Here is a 24,065-nt window from a genome sequence, read left to right as displayed (position 1 = left end):
TATGGAACTAAACTTTTTATAGAAAGCTTTGAAATTAGGAACATTCTTTAAAGTCTTCAGAAGAAACAAATATTTCACTGATTTAAAATATGACAGAAGGTACATTTAACTAAGCTTCAATATATTTTATAACTTTTCAATATCCGTGAAAAATCAGTTGAATTTCCTAAGAAAGTCATTAAAACAAAAGCCATGAAATTTTGCAAGTGTGCTAATAAGTAAACCAATAGTGGAACGGAGAAGGAGTAAACTATTGAATGCTCAGAAAATAATCATAATGAACAACATAGAATGTTTAGAAACAATTTCTGGTCTAAAACACTGTTCAACCTTAAAGTATTTCATTTTTCTTACTGGTAACAATGATGTCAAATCAAAACATCTTGTCTGATAAAAGTCATCATATACGAGGACATATTTTCAGATCAAAGAAGAAAGATATTGAGAGAAAAAATTATTAAGGCCAACATTCGTGTTGCCAAGGGACTGAAAAATCTAAAACACACAAAGTGGCTGCAAACCTGCTTTATCAACACCTTACATGCCAACCTTTGTTTTCTACTTTTCTTCTTATAGTATTGATGTAAAGTTTAAAACTTTACAAAAAGTTTTAGTTTCAATCAGTATCAATCTACTATTTAGAAACAAAACAAAACAAAACAAAACAATAGAAAGGAAGGAAGGAAGGAAGAAAGAAAGAAAGAAAGAAAGAAAAAAAAGACTTATGAAGAAGTCTGAAAACCGACCTATACCCTGGGTGAGATTGGATGGGTTAAGTGTCTCTGGCACTATTTGTCTTCACTATTGACAGACACTGTCACACAACCCACCACACGATGCCTGTCTCTGAATGACGAAGCTAGAATGCAAGTTAAGTGTATTAATAGAAAAAACAACTAGCATCCCAGCATATAAAATAAGCAATCCAGATTACCAAAAAACCAAGAAAACAAAAACAAAAAACAAAAATTGTAGGGTTGATAATTTAATTTATGTTTAAAACGATTTCAATTTCTCATTTGTACTTTTCCCACCCAACATAAGTTTATATGCTACAAAAAGCAGTTTTAAAACAAACTTTAAAAAATTAAATTATTAACATCCAAATAAATGCAAGTAGGGAAATTTCTTATCCAAAATTTTTGTTAACTCATATTCACCAAATTGTTCTCCTGTTTACCAATGTAGTCTAATCCATAAGCCAGAATGCTCTCTCTCACAGGTGTTTTTAGGCTGTGCCCTTATCCAAATTCTCTGAAAGAGTAGAAGAGGATGTGTTCTGACCAATACACTCAAGCAGTAAGAAGTATTTATATTTTAGCAGCAAAAAGAATCTTTTCATTTCTTTGGCCAACTTCCACATACTTCCTCATTCCCCCTCAACCAATTTACTTTTAAAAATTAGATATGCTACTATGCATAAAGTGTCTGATCCTAGAAGCTCTATTAAAAAAAAATAATTAGCACTACTGATGAAGCTGAAAAGTTTGTTACTAAATTATTGGAGTCCATTTTTTCTTCCCCAGTCCATAAAACTGCCAGTCAGGGTTCTAATATTACATAATAATTACTCTCTCCTTTTAATCTGAATTCTCCTATCTCGAATAATTTAAACACCAAAAAAAAAAAATTATACTAGCTGATAACTACATTTATTACATTGTCGAAGACTCCAGGAAGTACAGGTTTTAAAAAAAGGATAACTTTTGTACTACTTGAAAAATGTTACTTTTAAGACAAAACAAAGACTATCACTATTACCTAAAATAGGAACCAGAGAGAAAAAGTTCCGAGGGATGCTATTTAAAGGTCACTTCAATGCTTTATCATATAATACATTTTAAAATAGTTTAGATTAAATAATAAAGGTATTCCTGCCTACTCTAGTGCAATGTCTTCACATTTCTTCTTTAGAGGTGACCAAAAAAGAATAGTATTTGCATTATTAAATATTTCTGATTTAATTAATCAGGTTTTATACCTAGGTCTGGATTAGAGTATATATTAGATCCAATTGTAGACGAAATAAATTGTCTAGGCAAGAAACAGAAGATAAGTCATAAACTGCTCAAAAAATAGAAGTTTTGATAACTGATCATGCAACTTTATCATGTCAGTAAAAAAAAAAGTGGGGAGAGAATTCTAGGAAGAACTGTTAAACAGTCAACTTTACAGAATCATCCCATTAGGAACTGTCTTCTCTGTATGACTCATCATTCTCTATCAATGTTCCTTTTACATACAAGGGTTCCTATTGAGAGAGTGCCAATGTAAAAGAATAAGTCTCAGAAAGTAAATTCCATGGCCCTTGTGTGTGGCTCTATCTTTGCTGATATACAAAACTTCAAAATAAAGTAAAAAACAAACTGGGTGAGAATGGAAAGAAAGAAGCAAAACCAGGTTTAAAAATTTGTTTTTATAAAAAATAAGATCTAGGTTTTAAAACCGTACTAAAAAAATGAAAGGAGAAACATCATGTGGTAAGGAGGTCAATACATATTCAATGATCACTAATAGTCAGGTAATATTAAGTATTTCACATATTTATCTTCAAAGTAACTTTAAGATAAAGTTGGCATTGTTGCCTAGTTACAGGGGTGATAGTATTCGAAATTTAACTTCCGCAAGATTCTGTTTACATGACAGAAATGATATATCAATCAGATTCAAATTAAGTCTTTATGGTCCCAAAACCCATGCTAATTTTATTATATTTCATATGGGTAAAACTAAATAGAAATAAAACTATAATATGTGTGTATGTGTGTGTGTTTGTGTATGTGTGTTTGACCTAGAGCACGGCTGCATGGGCCTGCCATGTTGAGGTACTTTCGTGCTCATTTTCTGATTTAATTTAACTGACCATAATACCTTGTAATGAAGGAGTGACATGAGAAGAATGAATTTTACCTCACTGGCCTAAATAAATACTGCCATGAACACATACTTGTATTTATGGAGGAAAAGTTAATGTACTCTTCTTTATGCCCAAAATAATTCAAGTATCTAATATATGCCACACCTTTGTTACTTTTAAAAAGCATAGTTCATTGGGCATTTTGTCTTATTTTACTCAACTGCTACCTGGTACTTTTTAAATTAAAAAATAAAAACTAAACACCCATGAACCCTCTGGCCATACTTAACAAATGCTAATATTTTAGTATGCATGATTTTATTTTTAAAAGAAAGAAGCCATAGAAACAGGTGAAGTCTTTTGTTATATATTACCCCAATCCATGTCTCTCACTCCTACCCCGGATGAAATATTATTTATATAACTTTGTTAGTATTATTTGTACAACTAATTGTAATAAAGCAATTAGTTATGGCAATATATTTGCTTATGATATTTTCACTCTTATAGGTGATATAAAAAGTCCGCTTCCAGGAAATTAATAATGCAAAATTGTACAAAACACATAAAAATAGAAATTGTGTCAATTTTATATATGTATTTGGCCTATCAATGGTTGAGAATCTGTGAAGTTTTAAAATGCTATTCTACAAACTTAGGGAATATAAAACCATGTTTATTCTACCAAAAACTGAATAAATCACAATATTTACAAAATTATTCCTAAAAATTATTGAGAATAAAAAGGGAAACATTTAAAGATTAAATCAATAATAGGCCATGTGTACTTTTTGTCAATGATAATTTATAATATGGATAGCGTCTTGAACTGGTAGTTGTTTCCAAATTAACTGTAATGGCCTAAGTTTGCTTATGCTTTTCATTTTAATAATGCAGATATTAGTATAAATCTATACATATGAACATATTTTAATTTGTATGAATGTATGTATCTAGATTTATTATGTAATATCAGTAAAAAGACAGAATGAGGAGTAGAGTTTTTAAACCTACTTGCAACATGTTTGTAATTAGGATCTGCCTTCCTTCTTGGAAGTGGTCTGGTTTTCTAGGAAAAGTAGAAATGGCCATAGGGAATAACCAAGATCAACTCACCTTTTAGCTCACAACTTCAATATATAGGTTACACAGGTGAATCACCTTTCCTGTTAATGGGCTTTGGGTTTACCATAATCTTAAGAACAGTATACTGCATAAATTGCCAAAATTTTGAAATATGTTAACCTTGTTAACACAGGAGAGGAATCAAAGGGAAATTTACTCCCCAAATTTTGTCCACAAGGAAGTCCAAATTACATAACTGTAAATAGTTTCTAATATTAATAAATTTAAATTGTAATAAATTCAGTGGGCTATGTAATTCTGTTGCTGTGAATCACTTCTATTAAAAATTAATATTCTTCTAGAAATCATATTCCCATTTTGTAGATCCTGAAACTTGAAGAGGAGGAATATATGGTTTTTTTTTTTCAATTTAACGTCCTACACACTGCCTTCCAAAATCTTGTTTTCCCTAATTAAAGTGATAGCACACAATGCTAAATTCCCTAATGAACAATTGCAAGGAGCAAAACACAGACCCCAGGAGAAAAGAAGAGAGGTATACTGTGTTTGGAAGGATTGAGATATAATGACATGCAAACTGCTTAGCGCAATTCCTGTCACAAAGCAGGAACTCAAAAATGACAACTGGTATTTTCTTCAACTCAATTTTTGTACAGTTTTGTTGTTATGGATGGTTTAGAAATTCCTAAAATTTTAATTCAGGTGTCTGAAATGAACAAAAAGCATAGCAGTTTTTTGATTACAGAACATTAATTTAGTTCTTGAGTGTGTTCTCCTATAGTGTAAATTGCACTCAAGTTCTTTCATCATAGAAAATACCTGTTAGGTAACTGAGATTTATTAATTGCTGGGGCACAGAATTCAAAGCACTATTTAATAAGTCTCTACTAAAAGAAAACTTTATTATATGGCTCACTTCATGTAAAGTTGTTAATGTAAATTACAGCCTTAAAAACTTTCAGTGATCAAAGTAGTGGAGATATTCAATGGAGATTTCTATCATACATGCTTTATGGGTATACATCCCTATACATGTTAAAAATTGCCACAAAGTATTAGTGTACTGAAAATAGGTTACCTCTAAAAAGAGTACTAATATATAATTTCTAGAAGTAAAAATAACAATTTTATGAAAACAACAAAAGAATTACTACCTAATTATTCTTAAGATTCTCTCACTGAGTTATAAAATGTATGGTTTGATTAATTCGTTTACTCAAAAATTAAAAAAAAATTTAAAAGAAACTTGAAACAATCACCTTAGCAAAATCATATTTTGATATAAACTAATAAACATAATGCCATATCCCAAAATGAAGACAAATAGAGTCTAGAATAGAAAAAGAAAATAGTTTGGCTTTTAAAAATGATTAAAATTTATTGTCCTCTTCTGTCAAAGACTTCCTATTATAAATAAAAGAAATCTAAAGATAAAAGATAAACATACAAGTAGATTTAAATATATATTTAACTGGTATGTTAACTATATCTCAATAAAGCTGTTAAGAAAAATACCTCCCATGTGTCTTTTCAGAAACCCCAAATTCTGGTTAACTGTTTTATTTCTCCTAAATACTTAAATTTTACCTGTAAAAATGCTTATGTTTTATAATCTATACTATGACAAAAAAAGATGCCTTTCACAATTTGCATTTCTTCGTGATCAACTCCTTATTTTGCCAAAAACCGCTAGCAATTCATTTGGATAACTTGTTTTGTATCAGGAAAATGGCCTCTGGCTTAACTACTGAGAACCTACAACAGTACTGTTCAGAAAGTCTGTATTTCTAAAACTTTTATTCACTCACATACTGAATTTCAAACTCTTAACTACTTTTCCGGTAGGACAAAAACAGAGGTCTTTAAAAAATGGGGAGGAGTACAAAATTCAGACTGGTGATTCTCAACTATACCTCCCAGATTTTGACATTTGACCCTACAGAATGGGGAGGAACTGTATAGAAGTAAATCATCTTTCTCTCATCCTCAACCCTGGGATTTACTGGATAAAAAGATGTCACTGATGGGAGTATATAAAAGTGTAAGTAGTGTAGAGGCAGAAAAATATTTGAGAGACACTCTTTTGCTCAATATTCTGGAATGTGGATTAGCAGCATCATGTTTATTCATTCTCTCAATAATAAGTAAAGGTAAAATATCTAGATTGGTGAATCTGAGAAACACATTTTAATAATTAAATAATAAAGAATGTACATGAACACCTACATGCCCAGCCTCTAAATTTTAAAATTTAAATTGATTTAGAACTTGTGAAACACAAACCTTTATGGCAGAACTAGAAGTCTGTTCCCACCAGGCCCTCATACCTGATAGCAGCCAATCCGGCTCCTTCAAAACTCTGAAGAATTAACTACATCAAGAGTCATCATTTTTATGCATTTCACACTTAAACAGCAAATGCTATAAATTAAAAAAAAACTCACAGAAGCCTAAACTAACATGCCTTTCCCTAGACATCTAGTCTTTTGGCCAGAAAACACTGATAACTGGTAATTTACTCTAAATCTCTTTCTTTTGACAGTTATGTCACTAAGGATATTAATATGTCAAGTAAAAAAGTAACTCTGATGATATATACTAACTGATCTCCCTATAATAATTATTATGTAATTTAAACTCTCACCTATAATATTATATAAAAAGACTACCAATAAGACATTAGAATCCTAGAATAAGACTATGTTGCTTACTAAAAGCAAATTTATGTTAAAAAAAATTCAAATGACTTGGTTTTAGATCACAGAAACTTTTTATGTGTGAATATAAGAAAACAGTCAAGGGTATCTCCTTACTTTTCTCACCATCATTCCAAAGTCAATAATTTCTCGATCTAATACAAACATAATATTTCAGAATATTTCCTGGGTTAATTCTTTTATTTTCATGAGTTTCAACTGACAGCTTTCGATCTAATTTATCTGGAAAGGATTTTCTCAAATATATAGAGGGAGGGAGAAAGGGAGAAAGAGAGAATCAACATTCCATTAGTGACCTAAATTAAAAACTTTCAATATTTATATATAAAAATTTCTGAAATTCAGTTTGGTATTATTTAAAAGGAAGTGTTGTTTTTTCCCAAACCTAGCTAACATTTTTTCAGCTTGTAAAAGAAACTGAATTTACTGTCAACAGAGGTTAAAAAGCACAGAAGAAACAGACTTTTAGTTCTATATAGATTCAACATGTCTTGAAAAAACAATCTCAAAAGATACAAAAGAAATTGGTTAGTCAATTTCTACCTGTGGATTTAAAGTGAAATATTTCATTAAAAAATTTTTAAAAATACATTTTATTATCTGATACAAATTTTAAACTAGCCTAAAGCTTTAAATTCCAGAAAAAATATTCAGGGATATTTTACCAACCCAGTAGATGTAGAATGAAACCAGATCATCTTGCCAATTTCGTTACTAGAAAGTTCACACTTAAATCCACAGAATTGGTTAGAAACTGTCTGGCAATCCACATGAACAGTGAGCAGGGCTGATAAGGTTCTTTGCCATGTTTAAAGTTTTCCTGCCCTCAATTAGGAAGGCAGTAAAATTGTGCTGTACAGCTCAGAGGCAAGATTGGTACATAAGGTAATGGTACATAGATTAACATATACAAGAAAAATATCCGAGGTTCTACTATAGTACCAATATCCTCATTTAAATCACAACCTTCCACTTCACTGTTCTTTTTGAAACAAAAAGAATTTAGTAAAAACAATGCTCCAATGAACTTTAAGTAGCATTTAAAAAGATGAGAGGTATCAGATTAGACAAGAAACCTCTAATTATTAAAACAGATAAAACTGCAGAGTATATATATAATTTTTTTTCCTTTTTTTAAAAACAAATACACTTAGCAGTCTATAAATCCGACTAAAAGAAGAGTACAGTTGGGTAATCTAATATTTTTTAAAGCATTCTTATTAATTTATCGTGAATCAAGACTTTTTTCTGTCACCGCGTCTGTCAATCTTTTATTCTAATTCAATCAAAATTTCAGCCAGTTTTATATAATTATAATTATACATTTATAAAGTGTATGATTTGAGAGCTGAGTAAAAATAAACTTGATAAATTTCAAATGTTAGTTTCCATACTTTTTCATTGATATAAAAGTCTTTATATAAATATTACATTCAAATCTTCCATTACTTTCAACTGAATGTAAAATTAAGTATAAAGTCACATTTTAAAATGTAGAGAAAAGGTTATGCTATAAACAGAAAAGAGACTTGAATGCTTGAGTCCTTTTTCAGATTATACAAAGTAAAATATTTTTTTAAAGCAAATATAAAAATAATAATTGTTAAATGTAATTTAACAAATATAATTTTCTACCCATAGCTTGGTATTTAACATCTTTATGTGCAGTCAACAAAAGAGCTTTAAACTCATTCCCATAGTTGATGACAAGGTCCATTCTAGGAGATGGCATTAATAAGTGTGCCAATGTGAAATTTTAAGAAATAATAATTATATCGATAAAATTACATCGAATTTTTTAAATTTTAAAAGTATATATTTTAAAACCTAAAACAAGCCTCAAATCACACTCTTTTTGATATGATCTTTGCCAGCACTGTTCATGTTGGCCAGATAATATTCTAGTTTTCTTTAATAAAGTAAAATGAAATGCATACCAGCAGCAACTACGGCTGGAGGAGGCGAGCCTGCCTCACCACCACTTGTCTGACTCATTGATGCTACAGATGTTTCTCTAGATGGAGGTAACTGTAACTCCTTTGGGAGAAGATCATAGACAGATTCTGTGGGAGGAAAAGATAAAAAAATTTGAAAAGAGTATAAGTCAATAACCAAATATATCAGTACAAATATGTCTTTTCACTTGCGAGAACTATATTATTCACACACACACACATGCTCCATATAATTAAAGTTGTAAAAAATTATTAGCAAATATTTTTCTTTTATTATATAATATTATTAAACAGAAGAATAAATTTTCCATTAGTTCTGCCCCTGGTTTTCTTGGCTTTATCCCTTATGCTTAAGACAGTCTCTAGAAAGTTATTAAATTTTAAACTGGATTAAACGAGACAGAATAGAGAATGTCAAATAACCTAAGGTGTTCCAAGATCTCTCTTTGTAATAATGAGTGTAACTTACTATCTTTCACATATTGAGATAGCATATACTAGTGTCTATTAGCTTTAAATTGCCTTCTCCAATTAGACCATTCTTCTAGTCATGCATGCTCTTTTACCTAGCATCTTGTAGCAAATATTTTAATTTGCTATCATAATGTATTTTTCTCTCCTAAAGAAGCTTAAAAAAAGTCAAGGCTCAAGAAAATACTTCTTACTCTGAGAAACCTTCAACTCTAGAAACTAGGTACAAGTACAGGATACTCTTAAATCAGAAAGCATTATTGCCTATATTAGATTATGATTACTTTTGTATCCCAAATTAAAGAATACTGTATCTTTTTAATATATTTCATAATACTCTATCCATAAAATTAAATTTATAACTACTGTTTAAAAATTCTGTTATAGTTATTATTATATGGTTTTTAGATAGAAATAATTCTCAACATATCCTTTAAAGGTAGGAGAATCAATGTTGGAAGGAACTTCAAAAGGCCAAATAGAAACATATGCCCACTTTCAAAGAACCAAGGCACAGAGTTTAAGGGACTTGCCTAGTATTCCAAGAAACCTAACATTCCAGCAATCAAAGATTATTAATTATTTGCATGAGTTAATTAAAAAACCACAGGTAGCCATATAAGACATTTTATCCTTAATAACAAATAATATTTTTAGTTGACTGATTACTGAATTCATAAATACTGTGATCCTCCCAGTTAATCATTAAACTATGTATTCTAACTTTGATGTGGGTAGGGATAAGGAAGAATGTTCTGAAGGAAAGCTAAAATTAGAAGCTGTACTACTAAATGCTCTTTTTTCACAGTAAAGAATCAACTTAAAGGTTTCATTTGAAAAACTTTATTACCTAACACTTGAATTTTTTATCTTCAAAGCATTTGGCAAATTAGACATCTGTCTGGATATAAAATGCCCTGACTGAAAAGTTTTCAGCTTGTTAAAATGTTGTTAAAAGCCTTAAGTAAATTAATTCCAACTTTCAAATAATATGAGGACAGAATTAAAACAAATGTCATGTCATCGAATATTGATTTTAATATGCTTATCTTTCTCAATCCATGTTGAAAACAAGAATTCTTATACATAAAAAAAAGAAACATACTTGAGTCCTCTTTTTTTTGTCCAAACAAAAAGGAAATTTGAAAATAAAAATTGGCTTAAAAGGATATACCAAAACTCATTTATGTCAAGGGAAAAAACTTATCCTGGTAATAGCCCTATTACTAACAGTGTTTCACTGGTTGGGATTATTTCTCTACTTCTCTGGTTATTAAATAAATAAAATTAAAGCAAACCCTTTGGACTGAAACACTCTACCTTTCCCCAAGAAGGGTATAAAGTTGAGTTTACATTAGAGGTATAAAAGCAATGTTAATAAAAATACATTGAAAAGTAACTAAATACAGAACTTATTATATTGCAACCCTCCCCACAGCCTGCCCTCTAAAACAAATGGAAGTAACATGAAAGGTCAAGTGGAACGTGTAGAAAGCATAGATTCATTTCTTTATCAAAGTTATTTTCTGATTAACTGACTCAAGTGTTTGGAAATTGAAGAAGTCAGTTTTATCATACTTATCCAAAGGAAGCAGCAGTTAATACAGTGATTACCATCACAGGCTCTGATTTCAGACAGAACTGGGTTGGCTCTGATACTTTAAACAACCTAAGACTTTAAGTCCTCATTTAAACCCTTCTTTAACCCCATTATCTCAAAGATATTAGCTCTAAGCTGTAACTATATAACTTGACCACATATACTGTCTTTACTCTTTAAATCTGCTTCTCATAAGACAAAAAGATTAAAGGAACATGTATTATGCTGCTAATACTACTGTCATTTAATCTTAAATTCAATACAAATTAAACACTTTCATAGTTTCCATTAGCCAATGAAAAACCTCCTGAACAAGATCATAGGTATTTTAAATCTATGAAAATGACAAGTAGTCCTAAAAAAGGGCTAGCTACCTCATGTTAAGCTGTCATGTCTGTTTTGTGTGTGTGTTATCTTTTAAACCAGTTAGATAGATAAGGGAGGGGTGAAATTCTAGGTTTATAAACATAGAATATGAAAAATGAGAATGGAAAATCTTAATGGAAAGGTAGTTTCCCAAGGAAAGACTTCCTTAAAAAACAAAAGTAAAATCACTTCTAGATTTTCTTTTTAAAGAAGAGAATGATTACAAGGTTTCTTTTTAGGGTGGTAAAATGTTCTAAAATTAGATTATGGTTATGCACCTCTGTAAATATACCAAGAACCACTAAATTTACACACTTTAAATGGGTGAATTTTATGATATGTAAATTATACATCAATAAAGCTGTTTTTAAAAAAAGAGAAAAAGAGAAACAAGTACAAGTGAGCAATGCCTAGAACCAGCTAGGTCACTCAATGTTCCTAATAAACTTCTTGGACAAAACTATCTCTTCACATAGCTTCTATCTGTTAAAGTGAAATTATGAAGAAGGCCAAGCTGTAAACTAATCTAATTTGGTTTTTAAAGCTCTTCTAATAGAGGATCGGGAAAATGCTATAAGCATAGTTATTGTAAATTCAGTAAAATGTCTGATGAAAATCTTTCAAAGTTCTTATGAATAAGATGAAGAAATGTAGATTTAATAGACAACTCTAAGTAACAGCACCCAAAATGTGCGGTTCAACCTGGAGGGAGGTGGTTACTATATAAACAACTTGAACAACGATATAGAATTTGTGAATGACACAGGCTTAAGAGGAATATATTGTATGTCATAACCATCACAGATGATGAAAGCCTAGAATATCTGTCCAAAGGAATGAAGTGAAATTTAATAAAGATTAATGTAACAGCTCTTAAAAATTGTTCTTGTGCGATGTACTTAAATGTAGTCACTCTTTTTAAAATTTAGAAATGATTTCACTTTTATTTTCTACGGAATTCTATCATTGATCTACCAGGGTTGGGTGACTGTTGTCACATATTTTTCCTCTAATGTTGCTAATAATTTGTGCAATAATAATGTTTAATCAACTTACTTAATAGTTCATTAGGAATGTTAGCTGACCAAAATCCCACTATGCTTAACTATCTATGTAGTAGAATTAGAGCAAGTGCACTATAATAAATAACTCTATTAACATAAATTACTATCATAAGGGTATGAAAAAAGAAATTAGGCAAAAAAGGGGAACAAACTCAGCAGAGCAAGAATTTGTCTAACATTGATGCAACAGTGCAGAGCCTAGAACAATTATGGGAAAGAAAGAAATGGAGGAACGAAATCATTTTCAGATATTAAAAGTGAACTACTGCTTCCCAATGTTGGGTGGGCAGGCGAACAGTGTAAAAATGGGCTGACTGGCTGGCTTGTCTGCTTGATCATTCAGCAAACTCTAATTGATCCATTTTTGTCACTGATTATTTCTGGGTCAACTTGGTCCTTTATTCTTAAACACTGGCTATGAGGGAGGTTTCACTATACTGCACCAAACTCAAAGTTGAAAGAAATACTATCCAGCGGGCACAAGGCAGTGAAAGAGAAGGGAAAAATTGGTAACCTGATAGTGCAGTTTTTTCTCATTTGGGAACTGTGTTCCCTAACTGCTGACTGCCCAAATCCCATTCTCTACTGCTTCATTCTGCACGTTGCTCAGTTCCAGGAAACGATGAAAAGAGGACCTGAAACCCCCATATTCCTTCATTTTCCCTCGGAAGAGTCCAGGGAGATAAAACAAAGAAAACAGCTAAGAAAAGTATGCTTTTCTTGTTCTCTCTCAGCAAAATAACATTAATAATACAATTGCAGCTACCATTTACTGAGCATTTGGGGAGGGGCAGGCACTGTGCAAAGCTCATTATATACATATTCTGACTTAATTTCAAAACAATCCTGTAAGATAGGTTTTACCAATAAAGAATTTGAGGCTTGTGTAATACCAAAAAATGAAAAACACATGTGATAAAACAAAAGAAGAGAATGACAAATATAAAGTTTGGGACAGTGGTTTCCTTTGTTGAGAAGACAACAAGATAGCAGAGGAGCAGCAGAAATAAATTAGGCTGAATAGTGGGTTCATGGATGTTCTTTTTACTAAAATATATAATCTTAATCAAATCAATAAATACATAAAAATTAAGGTTATGCATGGATTGTGTGTAGCCTCAGAGTTACCATAAGATTTAAATAAAATGTTAAAAAGAACTCTGTAAATTATTTTTCTTTTTTGCAATTTTTATCCCCACCTCACCATTGTTGACTTGATAGCTAGTATTCCAAAGTTCAATTGCTTTAGGGTCAGAAAGTAAAGACCGAAATTGTCAGAGAGCCCACCTACTTTATGACTTCTCTGAAGACTATCTCATTTACTTTCAGGTACCAAAATAAATAAAAGTTGTATACAACTAAAACTATAGACTTAACTCCATGCAGAGATGAATAATAAAAAGGGGGAGGCTCTGTAAATAAGATGTTTCTGTTCAATTGTCAAGCATGCCGCTAAATAGAAATATCTGTGGTAAAAAGGATGATACTTTGTGTTGGGAATGCTTAAAAGCTTTAACAAAAAGTGAATTAATGCTTAGCACAGATATTAGTTATTCTAATAATGAATGCTCCCTGATATCAGATGCAAACACTGTAATATTGAAAAATTCATTTATTAATGTTTGAATTTTGTTTAAAAAAATGAGATTTAACTTTTTCCTTCCCCTCTCTCTCTCTCTCTCTCTCTCTTTCTTTCTACTTTAAATACAAAGCTATTTTAGTACCCGAAAGAATTTTAAAACTTTCAAAAAGTCCTTGCCAATGGTTTGGGAACTAATTGCCTTATTCTTGCATGTCTCTATTAACTATCTCAATAAGCTGGTAAATCCCAAGCTATGGTTTCACATCAGACATTCTAAAACAAAATGTCTGGCACCTCCACTGTGCCAACATAGTTCTGCATTGAAGAGAGACAGCATTCATTCTGTTAAAAACACTTCAGGCTTGACAGTCATCATACTTGGCATCTCCACTGGAAAAATGTACTGGCTGCAGGTTTATTGGATATTTGGTTTCTAAAAGATTATGAAGTCCAAGAATAACTGGTAGGTGATGCTCTGTTTTAATAAATTTTTCTAAGTCAATTTACTAGTCTGCTATCACATATTAATCATATCACTTCTTCCTGGCTATATTTTATTGTTTTCCTAAAACAATCTAGTGTTCTATGGCAATTTTAAAATAATATACAGAAGCATAAATTATATCAGTTTAGGGAATAAAACTAATGAGCTTCGCAATCATTTTAATATAGCACATCATATATTTTTTTCTAGTAGGTATTACTTCTTACTTAAAAAGTTCAAAATTATTTTCTAAATAACTTCTTAACATTTATAAAATACAGAATGGAGTATACTATTGAACTATCCATTCTGATGATCTACACTCTTAATTTATTTTAGATATTTTCTATAGAAATTACTTGAGTCTGTCCTAGAAGGAATAAGATTTTCAAAGTTATATCTATGACATAAACTATTGAGGAAAATATTTATGACTTATTTATAATTTTCAAAGATCTTAATAAGAATACTTTTACATTAGAATTTGAGAACTGTAGAGTTCAGACAGAGTCCAAGAGGGATGAGAAGTGAAGAGGGTATGAAGTATGAGGAATGAGAAATTTATATAGTTTCAAAGTACAGCACCACAAAATACTTATTACAAAGAATAAATAGGGTAACTTTGAAGTGAAGAAGTCTGACAGATGCCACCTTAATCAAGTGATCAGCGTATTATCAGTAATGACACAAATCAAAATCCTATGCCACCTGAGGATGCAGTAAGAATACATCATTATTTATGTGATATTCTTGCCAAAGATGCATAATTTGAATGTAATCATGAGAAAGTATACAATTCTAAATTTAAAAATATTCCACAAAATAACTGACTTCTAATCTTCAAAAGTATCAGAATCATGAAAGTCCAGGAAAGAACAAGGAGCTATTTCGAGTTGAAGAACACATGATAACTAAATGGATAGGTAATTCTAAACCTGATCCTTATGATATACAGGACATTATTGGGATAACTGGAGAAACCTGAATGGAGTCTGAAGATTAGGTGGAAAAATGTATTGATGTTATTTTTTAAATTTTGATGGTTACATTGTGATTTTGTTGGAGAATATCCTTGTTTGCTAGAAATACACACTAAAGATTTTAGGGGTGATGGGGCATAATGTCAGCAACTTTCTCTAAAATAATTCAGGAGAAAAAGTTCTTTGCACTGTACTCACAACTGTTTTATAAAGTTCGAGACTGTTCCAAAAGTAGAGGCACACATGCATGTTTTACTAAAAATTTAATAGTTAATCACTACATAGTCCAAAGTTTAGCTCTGTAACTAGTAGTTTTACTTTTAAAATCACAATTTCCAAAGAAATGCATATATCAAGAGGAAAAAAGATTATTTCATGTCTTCATATTTGTATATCTGGTCATCAAAAAATAATCTACATTGTCCTCTTACCCTCTCACTTTTGCTATCATTTTTGTCTAAAATCAATCAAACAAAACCAAATACTTTGGTAGTGCAGTAAGAATGGCAAACAGGATATAAATTTAAAGATGTTTAGTAAACTGATAGAGGGAGGTCTAGCAATTGATGATGCTGGGCACACAGATTGCTTTACTTCTGTACTATAACTTTGACACCTTCATATTGCTGTGAGTCATCTTTATGTCCTTTCTATCTCTTCAATTAGTTGAAAACTCTTCAAAGACAGAAACTATGGCATGTCTTCTTTGAATAAATAAAGTTTAGCAGTACTCTACTAATGTTTACTGACGAGGTTATCAAATACTAAAGAAAGCTACTGGGTAATAATTCTAAGTTGTGAATTAAGTTTCAGGAAAATTTATAATTTTGTATTATTCAGAAACACTGTTAATAAAAGTAATAAATAATGTATCGGTAGTAAGGTGACAACACTGTACCTGGAATGAAGCACTGTTCCATAAATATCCTCATTCATTTATTATGTACTCATTCACTCAACATATATATTCTGACTGCCTGATGTATGCCAAGCACTATCCTAGATCTTGGGGATATATCGGTTAACACAACAAACAAAAATCTGTGCCATGGATCTTCAATTTAATAGACTTAAATTATGGTGACTGACTGCATGCTTGCTAAAGAGATGAGGCTCCAATTTTCTACCCTTACTAAACTCACATTTAATCATAGTATCACTAAAATAAGTTCATTTCTGGAACATAAGCAGTAGAAAAATCTCAACATGCATGTATTTTAAACCTTTATAGTACACACTTAATATAATGAATACACACACTTATAATTTAGCTGAATGTTTACAAAACCAATACTGAATAGAGCTCTGTTCTGTTGCTTAACAGTTACCTATATTATATAACCACAGACTTAATAGCTGTTCCTTTTTAAACTAAAATAACCATGTACTTATAAATGTAATACTCTTAACAATGAAAATAAGTGGAAATTATTATTTTATACATATTATTTTGTTTTTGATCTTGAAAGGACAGTTAATAAATGATGATTTGCTCATTCATTAAGCATATTTTTGAAGTGTCCCTTACATGCCAGGCACAACATAGCAAATAAATTAGATGGAGTTCCTAACTTCAAGGTAGCTTAGGAGTTTATTTTCTAAAAGAAGAAAAACTTAACTTTGTCACCACTAATTCATTTTGTGCACATAGGTGCAGACACTAAAGTAACCTGTGTCTCTGTTTTCAAATAGCTTACAGTCCAGTGAAGTAGACTGCAAGTTAAGTACAAAATAACCAATGGAATCAGCACCAAGATCAAGATGTTACATGCAAAAAAATAATAACAACAACAATAAATATTAAAAGGGCAAGGCAAAAATAGGGTGAATGGAATGAATGTAGTTTTACGAGATTAATCTAAAATTCACATAAAAAGCACAAAATTTTAGAGACAGAAGTGGTGAAAGTATTCAGCATAACTATTTTTACAGAGAAGAAATTATATTCCAATTAGGTTATGACTTGCTTAGCATAGTCAAGACTGGTTAAAGCTGGGTCCTGAGCAGGACACTAGCTGGCTAAAAGATCTGCTCTTTCCCCAGCATTCCTGTTTACAAAATTAGAAAGAACACTGAAGTTAGGAATTCCCTCTAATTTACTTACTATATTATTATTGGTTGGCACATAACGGGCACTTCGATAGTGTGCTTTATGAATAAATATATGAATGAGCAAATCACCTACCTTGAGTGATTCTACCCAAACAATTCTAAAACATTAATACTTGTTTTTTATATCCGTAATCTTAGTGAGGGAAAACAAAACAAACAAAAATCCATTTTGTTTTCCTTGTTATTACCAAAATGTCAAACCACTGCAACTAAAAGTATAGTTTTTCTACAGTATTTTCTATCCCAGATACCCTATTTCCCCATGTCCTATCTTCTAACTTGTACTATCATCATCACCTAAACCACCATTTTCACAATAAACAAAAATTACTTTCCATGTTTTAAGGTCTTCATTTTCAATGATTTTTAAAGTTATTTCCTGTCAAATTTCTTCTTTGCTATTAATGTAACATGGACATTTTTTCCTCTTTCAATACTGAAGAAATCAACAAGGCTCACTTTGTCTTTTCTACTCTACACAGGGATTATCAACAATAAACAGAAGAAATGTGCAAATCTCTTATTTTTAGGTATAAACTGATTGTTTACAGAGTTCAAAATATGTATTTTTGCTACCATTAATACCAATAAACAAATGACGAAGTTCATTACTTCTGCTCTTTAATTTTAAGACAGTGATAATCAATGAGGATTATCAGAACTGCCCATGGAAATATATATATATTTTTCCTTAATGAAAATGTCTGGGATTCCATCACAAACCTAGTGAATAAGGGTTTACAATAAATAGGATCACAAAATGTGTATTTTTATAAAGCTCCATAGATAATTCTGGCTAAGAGCCATTACTTTAAAGCATGAAATTCAGCCTCAAATGTACTAGCCTATACTAGTTTATTACCTCTTGAAGTATTTTTTTCCCTGAACAGTTGAGGGGGGAAAAAAAAGAAAGAGATGAACCAATTGCTTTAAATCTGCAGATTTAAAAAATTTTTACATTTTTAAAAATTTTTTAAACTTGAAAAGAAGATAATTATATTTACATATCAAAAAGGGAAAATGAATGTTGTTTATCTTTCCTAACTAAAATGACAACTGCCATTTTACATGGCAATAGATAATTTTGGATATCTGACACTTAGATATGATACATGTAGACCTGAATAATACCTAAAATCATGAAACAAATTAGCACAGTTCTTGTTATTTTGAGCCTGACAGAGATTATCTAGAATTATCTCTTATTAGCAAAAACCAGTGACTGTCAATGGAAGTCACCCACTGATAGCATATGGCAGTCCTCCAAATCATCTCCTGGCCATTCTCTAACACAAATAATATTTATTATACAAAAGTTTAATACCCTGCTTCTTGCAAAAAAAGAATAGCTTGGTTTTGATATATTAATTAGATGTCACTTTACTCATCAACAAAGCCACTCTTATTCTGATAATTTTCAGTTTTCATTTGACAACAGGTTGCTTACGCAATCTTTGTGCCATGATGTATGTGGTCTAGAGAAACTAGAGAAACTTCTCTAGAAAATTGTTCTAAAATTAAATTGTCTTATTTTTACAAAGTACTTTTATATTTATAACCATAGTACTAATAAATGTGAAAAGTGCTTTGACCTCAAAGTATATATAAATGAAAATGGGTAATTATTACTAACCTTACAGGTCATAATATCAGAACAGATTTTTTTCTACTGTTTTAACTTTTTATTAAAGCATAACATATACACATAGCAAAGTATACAAATCTTGTCTTGAGCTTGATGAATTTAAATAAGTGAATATACACCACCACCACCCAGTTGATTAAGCATCCTTCATGCTTCCTCCCAGGCACCACCCCTAGAAGTGACCAATCTTTAACTTCTATCACTACAGATTATAGTTTTATCTGTTTTTGAGCTTTATTAAGGAATCATACAGGATATACTCTTTTGTGCCTAGCATCTTTTACTTGGCTTTATGTCTATTCAGTTTATCAATGTTGTCTCTTAGAGCAGTTCATTCTTTTGCACGTCTATATATTATTCATATGAATATTTTACAATTAATCCATTCTACTGTTAAAGAATAAATTTATTTACAGTTTTTACCTATTACAAAAATACTGTTATGAGACTCAGAAATATAGTGGACAATTTGGTGATGGACAGAGAGGAGGGGAGTTTGGGGGGCTCGGAGAATGGGGTGAAGGGTTAAAGAAGTACAAATTAGTAGCTGATGGATGCACACAAGGATGGGGAGCATGGCATAGGGAATGCAATTAGAATGAATATGTTGGCTAGGTGGAGGGTCAGGGGAGGGAGGGAGCAATTGAGGGGGGACTGTTTTACAAACTATATAGATGTCTAACCAATGTACTGTATACTTGAAACTAATTAAAACAAATTAAAAAAAAACTAAATGTAAAAAAAAAAAATACTGTTATGAACATTCTTACATGTGCAGACATGTACTTCCGTAGAGATGAAACTGCTGAGGTCATAAGGTATAAACAGTTTCCTCAGGTGGTTGTACCAATATACCCTCTCGCCATTAGTTTATGAAAGTTCTGGCTACTCCACAAGCTCAGTCATAAATAAATGTTTTTATAACTTTTTATAAGCCATGTGGTAGAGGTGGAATGGTATCATATTATGACTTTAATCTGCATTTCCTTGATAACTAATGATTTTGAGCACCTTTTCATATGCTTATTGGCTGTGTGGTTATCTTTCCTGAAGTGACTATTCAAGTTTTTTACCCAATTTTTAATTGGGTTATCCTTAAAAAAAAAAAAAAAAAAAAAAATATATATATATATATATATATATAGTGTGTGTGTATATATGTATACACACACACACACACATATTTGTAGGCATTCATTATATATCCTAGATACAAATCCTTTTTCAAATATACATATTATCAATGTCTTCATCCGTAAGTGGCTTGCCTTTCCACCCCCTTAATGGTATCTGTAATAAATGAGAATTCTTTATTTTAATGACATTTAATCCATCAATCTTTTCATTCATGGTTAGTGATTTTGGTGTCCTGTTTAAGAAATCCTTGCATACCCCAAGTACATAAAGATACTCTTTCTTCTAGAAGTTTTTTTTGCTTTACCTTTCATATTTATACATATGATCCATCTGGAATTGGTTTTATTTTATTATGAGGTTGAAGTCGAAGTTCACAGCTTTTCATATGAATATCCAATCGACCTAGCAAGTAAGGTTTGTTTTTACAGTAGAAATATGTCTCAGAACCACACTTTAGAAAGATGGAGCAAGCATACTTTTCCATATTCTTCCCACTAAGTTCAGCTAAAAACCTTGGACACTATGAACATTTTTAAAAACACACACGCATAAGACTGAAAGGTAGAGAAAAGAAGGTAGATCAGCCAAGGGTGGTAGGATCCAGGAACAATACACCAGTGAGTTCCCTGAGTTTTCTCTTGGCCTCATATATCCCAGACTGGGTATACAACCTAGAAAAGCCAATAAGAACAAACAAACAAATAAAAAAGAACAGTAATTTCTAGATCTTGAATTAATTTGATTTATTGATTTTTCTCACTGTATGTTTTAATTTTCTGCCTCTTTCTATGGCTACTGATCTTTGATTGGATGCCAGACATTGAGAATTTTACCTTGTTGTGTGCTAGATATTTTTATGTTCCTATAAATATTCTTGAGCTTTGTTTGGGGTTACAGTTAAATTACTTGGAATTAGTTTGATCTTTTTGGATCTTGCTTTTTAAACCTGTGTTAGGCAGGACCCAGAGCATGTTTAGTCCAGGATTAATTTTTCCTTACTACTGAGGCAAGACCCTTCTTAACATTACCCAGTGTCCCCTGAATTACGAGGTTTTCTACTCTGGCTGGTGCAAATAGGCATCATACTCAGCCCTCTGTGAGGTCAGAGTACTGTTCCTGCTAATCCTTTTAGGTAGTTTTTTCCTCATTCTTGGGTCGTTTTCCTGCATTCATGTAATAATCACCCATTCAACTGAATATTCAAAGACCTTCTGCAGATCTCCAGAGTGCTCTCTGTGTGCATTTCCCTCCTTTCCAGTACTCTTCTGTGAGAACTCCAGCTATTTTGGCTTCCCCAGACTTCTAGCTCTACCTCCACAACTCACGGAGACCACTGGGCTCTCTCTACCTGGATTTTCCCTTTCTGCACCACAGCCTGGAAATGTTTTCCAGGGAGTAAGACAGGATACTCTTAGGGCTCATCTCATCCCTCCCTCCCCGCCCCTCAGGAATCTTTGTCCTTCATTGCCTGATGTTAAATGTAAAAAGAACCATTGTTTTATATATTTCATCTGGCTTTTTAGTTGTTTTAGGCAGGAGGGTAAATCTGTCCCCTTACTCTATCTAGGCAAAAAGCAGAAGTTATTATATTGTAATTTTAACCCACATGAATATGTTCTTTGCTCAGAGGGTATGGAGAACTAATATCACATCTAGTTCTACTCCACAACCTTTAATAGATCTGAAGATTTTTCAGGTTACTTGATTAAATATTCAATAAATATTGTGTGTGCCCTATGTAAAATACACTGGGTTAAGTCTTTTGAGGTTTAAAAAAAACGAGAGTCTTAATCTTCTAAAAGTACAAAAATACTCTGTACACACAAGACACATACAAATGTATCCTTTGTACTCTAGGCACAAAGGAAGATATAAAAGAAATTAAAGACACAATAGTCTATGCCCTCAATGAACTGAAAAACTGGTTGGAATAAAGCAATATAAAACACTTCAAGAATAGGAACAGTTATATATCAATAATGATATCTATATAATCATTATTGACAATGTTTATAATTGAAGACCAGAGACAGAAGGCCAAAGTCTTGAATAATCAATAAGAGTCTTTAAATCTTCTCAGTCAGATCTAGTAATATAACCAGTACAAACGTATCATAACACCAGTCTATAGCAATAAGCAATTATCACAGACTCAGTATCTTGTAAAACCTAGTTTTGACTGTTCATTGCAGCAAGAGTGGAAACTAGAGTATTAAAATGTATAATTATGTGGCAGTACAGCTATAAAAATAACACAACAGAACACTAATTAAATATTTTTGAATGAATATTTATGAGTGCCTACTTTGTGAACCTGCAGGCTTATCCCTCTCCTTTGTCCTCTACCCCTCCATACTCTCGAGATATGATTTTCGATTCTTCAGCCATACATCCCCTTACCTTTATCTTTGCAAATGCTGTCATTTCTGCCTGAAACACTAACTTTCCCACAGCTTTCAATTGTTATTTCTTTCAAGAAGAATTTCCTGACCACTCTAGTCTTAGGTATTCTGCTCCTATGTATTTCCTCTATCAGGATACTTATCACACACTGTTCCACAACTGCCAGTTTATATATCCATATTTTCTATTAGACTACACATATCATGAAGACAGTGGTTGTGTCAGTCTCATTCACCCTGTCTCTTCAGCAATAGCACAGTGCCTGGCACAAACAGGCATTTGTTTGATGAACGCTGCTGTGGGAATACCTAGCACTTCTGACCGAGTATATCAAGAATGAAGATGCAGAAGAGTCAGAATGAGGAAAGAAGCCAGGAAAGAAGCTAGAAAAGAAGAGCTGGAGGAGGGCCTGGTGAGTATGGTGTCAAAAAAAGAAGTCTTGGGAGCAGACTGCCAAAAATGAAGATGCCTCATTTAGTTCAAATAAGGAAAAAACTTGAAAGAATGAATTTATTTGATGTGGCAAAAGGTACTTCTTAATACCTTTGCCAAAGAAGTATCAAGGGAGTGCTGGGGACAGAAGCCAGAATACAAAGAGTTAAATAAATACAGTGTAAGCAGAAATATAGGCTACTATTTCACAAAGTCCTTCCAAAGAGAAGGAAAAGAATATTTACGGAGACAGGGCCAAATAAAGGGTTTGTTTTATTTTACTGTATGGAAGAAGAAATTGCGAGTGCTTGACAGAATAAAGAAAATATCCAATAATGAGGAAAATCTTGAAGATCCAACAGAGGACAGACAGAATACATTTAATTAAGAAAACACCATCAGATTTGACAATTATGGAGTCACAAATGAATTTCCTAAGGAATGCTTACATGATAACAAAGGATTAAGGGGCAACAGGATGGTGAAGAAGTTGAGATTAGTATAGCAATAAATATAATGAAACAGTTTCTAGGGCATTGTTATGATTATATTACTACAAAAAATTTGTTTCCTAACTTTCTTTTTAAGTATAATTTCATTTCTTTTGAAATGATATGTGCAATGATATCTCCAAAGAAATCGAAGCTAAACACAAGTTGACAACTAGTGCTATGAGAAAACAAAAACATCAAAGAAAATCATAAAAAAGGAGAGTTAGAAAATATTTAGGTAAGGTAAAGTATGTCATGGAATCAAGTCCAGGAAGCTGAAGGTGCCTTAGAAAAAGACTGGGCATTTTTCCCACTGACGTGAGAGAAAATGAAAATAGAAAAATGAGAAAACACAAAGTTTTGAGATGAAGAGGTAAAAAAATTGAGACACTTCAGTGGGATGGCTTCAAAGTGCTGTAGGAAAAGAATTCAATTATTTCTATTTGCCTGTGACTGTGTTCTAGAAGCAGTTAGATACTTAAAAGGCATATTAGAAACTCTTTGATACCTATTAACATTTAAAGGGCCAATTATATCATATAGAAGAATTAAGGATAAGACTCAGTGGGATAAAAGTTCTACTACTAGAGGGTGTCAATATTATTATTAAACAAAAGTACATGAATTCTCATTTGGCTTGATCAGAAAGTCAAACTCATGAGAGCTATATATAGCAGATGATT

General features: G+C 31.6%; 1 protein-coding gene across 11 annotated transcripts in view; it reads right to left on the bottom strand.

Moving 5' to 3' along the window:
- NFAT5 (nuclear factor of activated T cells 5) overlaps positions 1 to 24,065 on the bottom strand; it is a 108,355-nt gene that overhangs the window by 49,506 nt on the left and 34,784 nt on the right. For 9 of the 11 annotated variants that reach the window (XM_011382584.2, XM_011382586.2, XM_011382583.2 and 6 more), the window contains one exon: positions 8,598 to 8,723. In XM_011382584.2, the coding sequence (XP_011380886.1) occupies positions 8,598 to 8,723 (126 nt within the window). Of the gene's footprint in view, positions 1 to 746; positions 860 to 8,597; positions 8,726 to 24,065 lie in introns of those variants that run through there. The other 2 variants (XM_011382589.2, XM_023524624.1) reach the window with 1 other exon arrangement.

The sequence above is a fragment of the Pteropus vampyrus genome, unplaced genomic scaffold (genome assembly GCF_000151845.1).
Source record: "Pteropus vampyrus isolate Shadow unplaced genomic scaffold, Pvam_2.0 Scaffold483, whole genome shotgun sequence".
Lineage (NCBI taxonomy): Eukaryota > Metazoa > Chordata > Mammalia > Chiroptera > Pteropodidae > Pteropus > Pteropus vampyrus.
Note: the sequence above shows the minus strand (reverse complement) of the source record. Positions and strands in the feature narration are given on the sequence as shown.